General features: G+C 35.8%; 1 protein-coding gene across 2 annotated transcripts in view; it reads right to left on the reverse strand.

The window, feature by feature from the left end:
* The window catches only part of LOC149804203 (alpha-(1,3)-fucosyltransferase fut-5-like), a 43,986-nt gene extending 37,964 nt beyond the window's left edge, over positions 1-6,022 (reverse strand). The window contains exon 1 of one of the 2 annotated variants that reach the window (XM_089937891.1): positions 5,370-6,022. In XM_089937891.1, coding sequence (XP_089794017.1) covers positions 5,370-5,900 — 531 coding nt within the window. In that variant the 5' untranslated portion in view covers positions 5,901-6,022. The remainder of the gene's footprint in view (positions 1-5,369) is intronic. The other variant, XM_089937890.1, reaches the window with a different exon arrangement.
* Positions 6,023-13,437: the final 7,415 nt, after the last annotated feature.

The raw sequence follows: 13,437 nt of genomic DNA on the forward strand, positions 1-13,437 counted from the left end.
GTTGATAATATGTTTATAGTTTTCTACAGTTTCTTTTTTGCCAAAGTAAACCCTTGGAGCCTTCACCGTATCTCTCAGTAGGTGGGTGGGTGGGTGGGGTAACACAGAATGGTTGCCTCTCCAGTTACCTATTTTTTAAGATTTCAGTCTTGTCGTGGTTTATTTTTGAACCCGACGCTTTATCAAATTTTTCGAATTCTTTTTCCAGATGTTTATAGCATTTTCCCTCTCTTATAAAGTTTGTGCATGTTGGAGTATTTTTATTTCTTTTTTTTTAGGTTTGGTATTTGTATGCCTTGTATTTCTGGGTTGTTTTTATCTTATGACAGGATTTCTATTGCCATTACGTATCATAGCATTGATAGTGGACATCCTTGTCTCACTGATCGTCGTATTTCAATTTCTTTCGTGCATTTTCCGTTTACCTGTACACATGAAGTTATCCCTGTGTGTAGGATTTCAGTCCATTTTCAGAAATTCGGTCCGAAGCCAAAAGTTTTTGGTACATTCTGTATATAGTTTTGTTCTAATCGGTCAAAAGCTTTCTCCTGGTCGAAGAGCACCATAGCACCCTTTGTACCTGTTTCATTTATGTAGTCTATTATGGTTTTAATGTTCAAAATATTATAGTATGGTATATCCCTCCCTTTTCCCCCACAGGTTTGGTTTGCATTAATTATTTTGTTTATCCCACCCTTTACTCTATTTGTTAAAATCCTACTTAAGATTTTATAATCCGTATTCAGAAGTGATATAGGTCTCCAGTTTTTAATCTCGTCTCTATCCCCTTTCCCTTTATATATAATTGTAACAACCCCCTCTCTCATAGATTTAGTCATTTTCTTTTTGCTTAAAAATATATTATTGTACAAAGCGTTCAAGAACGGCGTTAGTTCACCGTGGGAATTTTGGTAGAATTCCACGGTGAGTCCATCTTTCCCTGGCGATTTTCTCTTAGCTATGTTCTTTATGATTTCTTCATCTGAGATGACATCGTCATATTGGTCTATATGTTCTGTTGACATCATCTCACAGTCGTGAAAACTTGAGCTATTTTGCAGTTTAGCCACTGCTTACCAGAATATGATAAATGGGGCTTGTCCTGGGGGATAATAAGGCATAACACAGGGAGAAATGACGCGTCCCATGGGCGCCCGCTCATTGGGGCAATGTGGTGGGGTCAATAGTTGCCTCCCCCCAATTTCTATTGTCAGACGGTTAATGTGAAACTTTGATTTAATATCTGACCTCTTTTCTTTTATTCGCTGCTATTTAAAACTGCCCAAGGGATAGTTTTATATCAGGACCAATCATTTAACAGATTACAGTTTATGCAATCTACATGTAACAGGCCTAGACTGATTTTTTTAAATAATTTTTTAAGATTGTTTTGAAGATTACTGAAAATTGGGCTTTCTCGAAACACGACCGTGTCAGGGGTTTAGAATCTTATTTTTAGCAAAGCTTCCATTTGATTAAAATCAGATCTCAATTTCACCTAGGACAGTGGCGATTTGATTTATATTGTGCCACGTTAAGGCACGTATGTCAACATCTTGAAAATACATTTACTCATTTTATCAGCCCGATCAAAGTTTCTTCAGGCAAACAAATTTTTTTTCGACAAGCCCGACGGGCACCTCACTTTGAACAAAGGATGGGCCGGAACTAAAATTTGAGGGGCCCTGGGTGTCGGGCTATCGGATTTTGTTTTAGCAGTGCTAAAGATCTGCGAATTGATGATTGCATTTTGTGGTCCCTTACTCGGCCTTCTGCCTATTTTCGTAACTCACACGTTCAACACTTTTCCAAGGAATAAAAACATCCAACGGTACGTCTTGAACAGCGCCAACTTTTACTCTAGGCCTAGCTTTTGAGTACCCTATGGCTGCCATTTTTTTTCAGGATCCCTGAGGTAACATTTCTTTGTGAAATGTAATGAGCACAGTGTGCTGTATGGTGTTGCTTTTTAATCGAATCGTTTTCAAAATAATTCCATACTATCTTCATGCCTTTATCTTTTGGAAAAGAAAAAAATAATGTTGTCCACGGCCTTTTCTTAATGTGCTATACACCCGTAAGCAACGCAAAACTGCATTGTCTTTTACTCTGGCAACTACCAGCCGGGATCTGGAGTCGGTACTATGACGTCACATCATGAAAGTAACCGAATAGGCGCGGAAATTTTGCATACGAGGCCACGGAAATTCACCTCCTTGAAGATATGCCAATATTTAAATATTGGCATTACGGTCGCAGATGATACTTCAGAATAAGGTTTTCTACTATAGTGCTTTTATTATTATTGTATATTTCCATTGATGTCTGGTCTCCTTTAAGACATTCAGTATGAAAGAGTCTTATGTTTGCATGTTTGAAATATTGCATGCGCATATTTGCATGTGCATATATATATATATATATATATATATATATATATATATATATATATATATATATATATATATATATATATATTAGGACAGAATTTTTTAGTACAAGTAACAAGATTGAAATTTTCTCTAAATGGTATTAAAAGTAAGTTGATAAATTATATTGAAAGTAAATTTCTATTAAAATATATTGAGATTGAATCCATTTATTTCGGTATTACAATTATATACTACTTAATACAGATTGCGCTCTTATGATCAAGTGCGAACCGTCTATACATACATTTTCATTGTATCCTAGGGTCGGCGCACAAAAAAACTACATGTAAAGTATCGCATTGAGGAAACCTAATAAAAACATAAGCTATTACTAATCGCGCTGACGTTGTAGAATTATCTGTCTAATGACGTACATAGATCCAGACGATAGCCTGTAAGAGACTACGAAGCTTCACTTAAGGTTCTGGCCATGGCAAAGAGCTAGGAGCGCGCCATATTTGGCGTTGTCTTAAGAAACTGGTATAAAAGCCCCAGCCACGGGCCGACACCAGTTTTGCTGGCCAGAAGCTCAAACAGACTTTTGTCTTTACAGGTAGGATTATGGTCTATGTACAATTTTTCATAGTATAAGAATTTTTAGTGTTAAGATGTTAACCTAACATCAGTATGTTCAAACATTAGATTATTTTAATATTTTCTTGCTATTCTTTAATATAATTTATCGGAAAGTTTAATTATTTGAAGAACTTATATTTACTTATAACTATATTATTGATTATAGTAAAAGCAACGTTCGCTACCAACTTCATACTCAGTAATAGTTAATTTAGAAATAAAATACTCTTTAAATAATAGAGTTTAATATGCTGACTTTTTAGAATAAATTCAGTAAAATATATTTTAATTACGATATTAGTCTGAAATACTGAATTTTAGAAATTTTGCTATCGTGAATTTATTCGATATTTAATTACCTGTATTACATTCTAAACGACAGTTATTATACAAGTATGATGTTGGTAAGTGAAAGAATATCGTAGTTTTATATGTATTTCTTATATCCGAAAATTGAGCTTGTTGTAGTTTGATATTGAAATGTAAGTTTATATGTTGAGTATTTCAATAAAGTTTTGCTGGCCAGAAGCTCAAACAGGCTTTGTCTTTGCAGCTCGACCCCGTGAACTCTCGCATGCCAAGCTTTCCCAACATGTAGCTGTATTTCCAACATCATCAAGTGACACCTCTTTCAAGAGGATTTAACTTCCTTTCTTCTCTCTCTCTCTCTCTCTCTCTCTCTCTCGGATTTGAGAAATGGATTGACTTAGAGTTTACGAAACAAATCTTCACATAAAAGCTGGTGAAGAAATTCTTTTCGTAATATATATATATATATATATATATATATATATATATATATATATATATATATATATATATATATATATACTTTTCGATCGTTAATAACGGATATTTCATCGTATGGTACCAAAACTATCTTTACAAGTAGCGAAGCCACAACTTGAAATATATAGTCTTTGGTACCAAAAAGTGAAGTGAAAAATATTTGGTATAAACGGAAGAAGAGAAAATGTCCTTTGTATTATATACCAAACTTGCTTCAGAATCGAAGTTTAGAAGATTAAACCCACTTTTTGGTACCAGTTCATCCCCGCCTCACCTCCTTTTCGTAAATTCACCTCTTTTATAGCCTGATCATATAAACATACACGACTTAAGAAAAAAAGCGGATGGATTGGGTTGACCTAATCTGTCGCCGTGAATTGCATTTTTTTCTTCTTTTCATTTTCAAATAAGTTGACCCTATCTGAAAGAAACTCGAGTCCAATTCAGTAAAAGGATCACAGCGGGATTGTCACTGTTGTCAAGGAAGTAATGGAAATAACTTCAGAATGACGCGAACGGCGTCGAGTCAAATTTCTTTATTAAATGTAAGGCAGTTTTTGTTTGTTTGTCTAGCTCACAATGAACTCAGACTTGTTGTTACAGGTACAAAGTTTGTAGACACACACAATAAAGCGTCGCATAGCGCATAGCATGATGGAAAATCTTATACTGTCACATCTTTCGCATATAAAAATATAGGAATGAAAAAATATGAAAATTATTTCCCAAAATATGTATATATATATATATATATATATATATATATATATATATATATATATATATATATATATATATATATGGCACTCTTTTTGCCTGTTTGAAATATTGATATGCATACACACACGCACACCCACATCCATACACTATGTATATATATATATATATATATATATATATATATATATATATATATATATATATATATATATATATATATATATATATATATATATATATATATGAGAGACAAACAGACAGAAATATTATGCTGCAATTGTCCTTTTTTGCGTGCCTAAATGCGTTATAAATCGGAATTCTTTCCTTAAGGGTAACTCTTCCTATCACATATATATGGTTTAATGTGTCCATGATTTATGTATTATGTATTTTAGCCGTGACAGCGAACTGTGACCAGAATCAATTTGGACCACAGAATACAACATTTTTAATACTTTATGCCGACCTTCATACATTTGAAAATAATTTGGAAATCTCACATTTAATCACACTTAATTGAGCAAAATATACATTTTTTGCAGCGTGTTTGTATAATTTAAGTTTCGGCCTTAGTTATATAATTACGTACGTGCTTCTCGTTTAAAAAATGCACAACTCAGACCGGCAAAAAACTTAGGATACTACTACTACTACTACTACTACTACTACTAATAATAATAATAATAATAATAATGAAGAAGAAGAAGAAGAAGAAGAAGTAAAAGACGACGACGATGATGATGATGATGACAAAAAAAGAAGAGGAATTAGAACAATACCAACAGTAACAATAATAATAATAATAATAATAATAATATACTTTTAGTCATTATTATGTTCAAAACGCTTTACCTGGTCAGGCCGACGATATTCAGGAAATTTGAAAAACATCCGATAAATTTCCGTATTTTTGCCAACCCAGAACGTATCCGAGAGATGGAATAACACTGCATTACTGTCGTGGACCACATTTTTGTTAGTAGATAATATACACTTCCACGGGCAAGCCTCCATGCACTGCTCTGAACGTTTCCGCCATGACTCAGGTGCTTCGCTATAGAAAGAGGTCCATAACAATATGACCGGTATCGAATTATTTTCCCGGTGTGTGTAGTTTAGGGATTGAAAATACGTCACGTATCCCCTGCTGGGGTAAATCCGTGAGGGGTTATACTGTTCCGTATTCATTTCTACCATCAGTAGAAAATATAAAACGCACATAATGAAAATCAGAAGAAAAGTCTTGGATTTTAATTCCATGGTCAAGACTGGAAAATGTCCCTGTTGCGTATTGACCTGTACGTTTGCCATTTTGAGCGCATCAATCAAATATTCAAGTAATTCCTCCCATGGGATATATGAAACTGGTATGTGAGCTGTCATTGGGTTTCGTGCTTCAGTACTAAGCTGAACTGGTTCTGTTGCTATGCATCACGCTTCAACGGTTAGTTTACCTAGCTATATCATCTATGTTCCGGCATAGCATAGGGTGGGGCGACGTAAAGGGTATCGGTTGAGAGTTTAAAAACGCTTTATTGCCCTAGTTTCCTGTAGAGAGAGCTCTCTGAGCATCCACTATAGTATAGATTTCCGATCTACCTGATTCGTTATATAACCACATATGTCTTTCATATTTCTTATGATCTATATGATGAGGACACTTTTTCCACCGCGTGGCAACTTGTCTCCGATATGCGTCTATTTATATCAGGGTTTTTTTTGTGGTTACTTTTTGTTTTTTCCTTTAATACTGTATTAAATTATCAATATTCCGACGTAGATGCAACTAATAATTTTCGATTACTCACGTAATGGCACTGGTGTGGTCAAATATGATAATCCTTATTTGAATTCGCGTAAAGGTCTATCGAGCTTTCACAAAAGACCGTTATAAAACGATTATTGACGTAAGTTGCAGAAATTTCAGGCATACGTTGTATGCAATCAATACAGTAGCGCATACGGTAACATAATTACACATGACTTATCAGACTACATGTGTAGATAAATTACAAACATTCATGCATTCCAATACAGTAGTACATAGAGAAAAACGTTCTTGAACAAAACTTTGAATGCGATGGAGTTCTGAATATTTTTTTTATTAGAACTTTTTGCTTTCTTTGAACCTGTCAGTAAATGTAATGCCGACTGATAAACAAATTAACGTTCTTGTGGCATGACGGGTTGTTATGCCGCCACTATGGTAGGTGTTTTGGTTGGGGTGGGTTGCTCCCAATATACTATTTAAATTATTATTGAAGTCATACCCGGGCTAAATTTTGATTGGAAGTTAAATTAGTGAAATATAGATGTAAAAAGGCTCCGAGCCCAAATTCAGCAATGCCGACGGTTAAATGATTGAATATACACAAAAAAGTGAAATTCAACGAATAACAATTTAATGACAATTCAATAATCAAATGAATAAAATCTCCAAAGTACACTCCTTTCGCTCGACCCTGTAATAACTTATTGCATCATTTGAGTAGTAGTGTGAGATAGCTTTCCACCTGTCCTTGTATTCTACTCATCTGTGTCTTCTTCTCTCCTATTCATCCGATTCCTTCCCACCTTCCTTACGACTTTCTCCAAATTCCTTCTCCTCCTCGACTTCTCAATAGTCTTCCTTCTCCGTTTACTCCTCCTCGACTCTTTTTGCTCCTCCTCCTCCTCGACTCTCTCCACCGACTAGACTTGTCGACTCCGACAGCTCTGCTAGTCACACTTTCACCTCCCCTGTTTAAGGCTCGGGACTTAACTGAACCGGAAGTTCTGTCCCCCAAACACCTTCCTGTGGAAACACAAAGACGGTACAATATTTTCCTTAGCCTTTTCGTCTCACACTACAGCCAGCCTATCATCAGATAACGACTATTAAATTTCTTCGGTCACTCATTCTTTCACTTCTAATTACTCATATGTTGTTGTACGGTAAAACAACGTCGTAATAAAAGTGCAGTATCAATTACTTCTCACACATACATCAATAAATTGCGTCACATCAGTACATGTTCCTAATCCCATTATAATAACAATAGCACAGCAATCAGACGCATTTCTTTACATTACAACTCATACAAAGTACGCAAATATTCAAATATCCATGCTCTGATATATCCGTACATCCATCTTAACTAATCTTACTTCAACCATTTTTCAAATTCACAATTCAAGCATGTATAAAATCTAACATATCACATGAATAAATGCACTAGTTTACTAAGAAGTAACCCATTACTGAATGTTAAAATTAATTCTGACCACAAGCTAACAATCAACATAATTCTCTACATAATACTCAAATACGCCCGTGGCTGAACACTACAAATGTAATTCTACGTAGAAAACGATCCTAGTAATTAAGTATACATACGACACACAATTACAAGTGCAATGCCGTAATATTCTGCAAAAATCGGGCAATTAGCTTACTGACCGTTACAAAGCTTTGTCTTTCCTTAGAATCTTCTCTCTAAGTTTTACCAACAAATTACGGGTGGCTTCCTCGGAGTAACCCTTATATTGCTCAGCAATCTTTCAAGGCGCGACTAAATTTTCGCTTGCTAGTTAGAAGCTGCAATTCGGATCGAAATTGTTAGCACAATTTCGATTAGGTGTCGCTTTGATTCGATCAAATCAAAGTTAGTGGACAATGTCCTTCTCGCTGTGTGTCCACGTGGGGACAGATTTAGAATACGCTCCGTTTCCCCCCATCGCGGTTCCTTTGATCTTAGGACTAAGCTGTAACACATAGGTGGGAAGTCGCTCGATCTAACGCCTGTGCAGATTCAAGATTTCGGGTATTCTCTTTGGTCACGGTAACCTTGTGCAAGATATTAACTCTAGCCTCAGGCATTGCTTGGATATCAAAACATGGCTTGTAATAATTCCTTAGTTTAAACACGACTTACGAACTTGAGCAAATGGGACAGTTCTATAAAAATAAATCCAGATGCATGTGTAGCAGGCCGGACTACTTCCGGTATATGCATTGGACATAACATGGGTAGATGTCTGTGGCATAAAAATGTTCGAGAAGGAGAACAATTCTTAGACTAACAAAGAGCATTCCATGAAATCAGGGCGTTCTTACAGTACTCGCAGATATCACGTCCGACTTTGATAAATTTACTGATGCAATTCTGTGTCATATCCTACAATTTTGAGATGGTAGCATCATTTTAAAGATGGTAGCATATCGATAGATATCTCTCGTTCTGGTAGACCGTTATCTACAATAGGTGACGTGAAAGTGCCTGCTGTCAAGGTGGCATTTGAAGAAGATGTTCGATCACATTAGAAGATATTTATATTATCATCAGCATTAATTAGTCCGATGTTTATAATATCATATCACTGAAACTGAGAAGATTTCTGTAGGATACGAACCGCATTTGTTGACGGCTGATTAAAACAGACTCGAGTTGAAATGGCCAAACGGCTACTCGCCAAACATTAATAGAGTGAGTAACGACGTTTCATATAGAATGCCAAATTTGGTGAAAAATGGATTTGCTTTACGAACCCGACTCAAGAGAAAATAAGAAAACTTGGATCAGGGAAAATGACCAGAGGCCACAAATTACTCGACTCATTCTGACTGTAAAGAGACTTTTAAAAGCATAATATTTCAGTGCAAAAGGCCATGTCGTTCAGGTGCTGTATCCGACTACGCTAGTGTCACTGGAGGTTTGCATGACTCTTAAAATGTTCTTATCGTCGTGGAACACTAAAACTTCAACCCGTCAGCATACCGCTACCTGTAGAGTCTATTTAGTTCATTACTATGACCCGGATTATTCATCCGCCATCTTGGCAGGTTTACAGTATCCAGGACATGCCACGGCCCTGATTTAACTTCAAGTTTAATTCCGTTATCAAAGATTCACACTGGGGATGACGAATTAATAGCCGCCTGCTGGTTGGAAGTGCAATTTTACAGTGCATGAGTAATACACCAATAAGTGAATACAAGATTGCGTTTTAATAATTGGATAATCAAACCAAAATTGTGTGTAGAGCTGCATATATTTATTTTTCCATGAGACATCCAATTTAAATATGTTCAGTTTTGTATAGAGGAGATATAATTATGTTAATAGCGATTTTGCACCTATATTTATGAAATTTTGTTTTATTGCTAGGAAAGAGTAACAGCTGAAATTAAATGTGATATCTGATGCAAAACTATTTGTAAAAAGTATCAACGTCAATAAGCTCTTAACGTTATTAAAAAACAGCATTTATGGCGACACTGTCATCTACAATATAACTGTATTTTGTGGAGAAGGAAACCAGCATGTTTTTGTTATGTTTGATAAGAAGTGTTTCTGTAATAGAGCTATCGAGTACGTTGTCATTTTGGTGAAATCCACTCTCACGTACTTCAGCTTTCAAAATCAACAAAGTAGAACTTTATTTTGTTCATCGTGTTAACGTGAGATCATAATAATATTTAACATGCATTTGGTCATTACCTTATGCTCTTTTCATAACACCATAATGCATGCGTTTTGGTTGATTTCAAGGGTTATGTCCCATTGTTAAATATAATAGTAAGTATTGAAAGAGAACAGTGTTAGGACTATAGGTCTTAAAATATATAACAGAAAGAAGTGAAAACAAAAATATAAGTAAAATCAACAAGTTATTTCTTTCTCTACAATACAAAGTGAAAAGTCAAGAGACACTTAAACCATTGTGAATTAAGTCCCAAATACTGCTAAATGTCCTATCAAAGGGTTTAACATATAGGATATTCCGAATGAAATCGTAATAGACTGTCAAGATTATAGCCTCAAAACCTAGTCTAACTGTAAACAAGATTGACCGTAACAAAGGATACGTGTTGGGGGGTGGGTGGATGGGTAGTGGTTGTGATTATGTTGGGTAGTGGTTGGGTGTATTGATTTTAACTATTACATGTACACCCTTCAAGACAGAAACCTCAATAAACCGTAAAATTAAATCATGTTCTGGTCCGGATTTTTTCTCCTTCATTTTCAAAGAACTTTAACTCAGCAAACCAAATCCTTCTGCAATTAAATTTTCGGCCGCAACTTTCAATGTCGATGCAGCACGATCTCTGTTATACCAAACCGAACAACACTGAATTCAAATGTCATTAGAGCGTGCGGCCAGCCAATGTTCTTTAAACAATGTATGAAAATAAAATTAATAAGAAAACGCATAGATGCACATACTTTAATTTGGGAATCAGTCTGAGACCAGACCATTTGCCTGCGTGCTACACTAATAAAGTATGCAAGCATTGATCAATAACATCTGTTCATCGCAAAGCACTGCATTGCCATACAAATAGTGTATGTTCATCACAAACGTGCTTTACGGTTGAAGTATACCACTTGGTTATTTCACCATGCATTTTGGCTATATGACTTCATATTCGTTAGATGTATGAGCCTATTGGGGGTTACGTCATATTCGTTAGATGTATGAGCCTATTGGGGGTTACGTCATATTCGTTAGATGTATGAGCCTATTGGGGGTTACGTCATATTCGTTAGATGTATGAGCCTATTGGGGGTTACATCATATTCGTTAGATGTATGAGCCTATTGGGGGTTACATCATAGTTATATAGGCGCCATAGGTTTATTATGCGGGAGCAAGTATGGGGTCAAATATGTTTATAAAGTCTTTTGTCTGAATATACCTCCCCGTTTGCTTGTACCCTATACCAATTTCAATAACGGAAAACTTTAATGTGATAAAAAGTGCACAGAATGTAGTCAATTCATTATTTGATTTATAATTTCAATCCTGACTGGCACTAACACTAGTATCCTCTGTGCCTTTAATGTTTGACGGCCTTTCGATTCTAACACGGCGCTATATTTCGTACACTATGGGCGAGTATATTCTTCTCAGACGATTGTGTGACGTAGTTCATCATAGTCCGTAACTGCGGATAGTTCCGTAAATTACCATCATGTTGAGAGTTTAGAGTTATATCCCTTTGCATACCTGAACTTGATGGTCATACCAATTGTTAGTTCATCGTGAAAGGGAATTTTGCAGTTGCCATTCTTATTCTTTGCTTGATTCAACATTATAAATATGGGAAACAGACCACGTAGTATTTTCCTTCTATGTACATATATGTGTAGTCGTGTACTGAGCTGAAAATGACTGACTAGCAGGGTATTCTCTTACCCTGAAACCTTCCGTTTCGAATTTAGCATGCAGACGCTAACGGTGTTAGGGCAACCTGGGCGTAATCAGATTTGAAAACATAAATCAATAAATGAACTGAGTAAGTTCTGCGCATCTTTTATCTTATTTGTGCTGTTCTGTTTTTTACATGGGGGGTGGGGGTGGGGCACAAACAAACGGGTAGCTCTATTCAGACTATAATGAGAAATGTAATGCTAAAATCATAATGGGATAGAAGAGAGTTTTACGTTTTAGCTTGTTAACCAGTCTTGTCAGTTCAGATATCCCGTCACCCCTGCCGGGGTATAGGCCGCCCACAAAAGATTGCCACAGACGTCTGTCCTGTGCCATCCTCTCGAGCTGACTCCAGGTGTCACACAGCTTAGTGATGTCCGCCTCCAGGTCACGTCGCCCGGTGTTTCTTGGTCGGCCACTTCTAGGCTTTCCTTGAGGGTTCCACCTCAATACCTGTCTAGTAATGTTGGTTGGCGGCTTACGTAGGGCGTGTCCTATCGAACCCCACATTATCTTCTTGATCTCATCTTCTAATGAAAGTCAGACTTAGTAGAAACTACGAAGAAACTCGAAGAGGCGAATTCTCCGATAGAGCAACTGAAATTAAAGGAAGTAAAACTAATCAATGATAATAGAGGAATGTATTTCCAGATGTCAACAATGGCAACCCGGGAAAACGAGATAAAAGAATTCTTTTCTCATGTACATCAACATCAACATCTAGATGTGATCATGAGAAAAGATCAACTGTATTGAGGGAAAGTTAGACACAATTTGTACAAGACACAAACTTTTATACAATCAGTCTAATAAAGGAAGTGGTAGAAACGTAGACTCGCAAATGAAAGAAAATCATGGAAATCATGAACTATCAGCATACAAGGAGAGTAGACATGACATCTCTCCATCTATTGACCAAGAAAATATAGTATATGGACAGAAAGAAATACACAAAGAGGCTGCTAAAGCTCTTCCAGCAAATTTGCCTGGAAATGCTCCCGCTATGTTTATATTGAAAGATTTCCCGCCACTTTCACGGAATGATCGGACTAACATAACGGAAAAGGTGAGTCATAATCAGCGCACAGAAGTAATATCTAACAATGCAAGAGATAGTAAATCCACTCAAAATCAGCAAAAGAAATTAAAGTATGAAGAAAAAGCTAACATAAATATAAATGAAAACATAATAAATAAAGCTCAAATAGGGCACAACAAATTACCAAATGATCAAAGAATGCTTCCGAATGACGAGGAGAGACACACAAAAAAATACATCGTTTAGACATATTGAGACAATTATTACCAGACCCAATCAAAGGAATATAAAATCAGATGTGTTTGAACCAGTGGTAAGAAACAAAATAAGACGCATTCTGCTGTCAAATGTCAAATCGAGAAAAAATATAGATGTAGTAATGACAGCTATCGCAACTCAGTGTAAGGAAGAAGGTGTGACAGTAACATTCGTCCGCCTCATAAAAGAACGACCCCATTGGGATGGATCATATATATATATATATATATATATATATATATATATATATATATATATATATATATATCGACTAAATGTACTGGATAAAGATTTTGAACTGATGATGAATAATGAATCACTTTGGAGTTCTGGAATAAAATTTAGGCAATGGATAACAAACAGAAAATGGAGAGAAGGCTACCCACTTGATGAAACGTATGAGAAATACAAAATATATTCCTAATGAGC

The sequence above is a fragment of the Sinohyriopsis cumingii genome, chromosome 2 (genome assembly GCF_028554795.1).
Source record: "Sinohyriopsis cumingii isolate HCF-2022 chromosome 2, ASM2855479v2, whole genome shotgun sequence".
NCBI lineage: Eukaryota > Metazoa > Mollusca > Bivalvia > Unionida > Unionidae > Sinohyriopsis > Sinohyriopsis cumingii.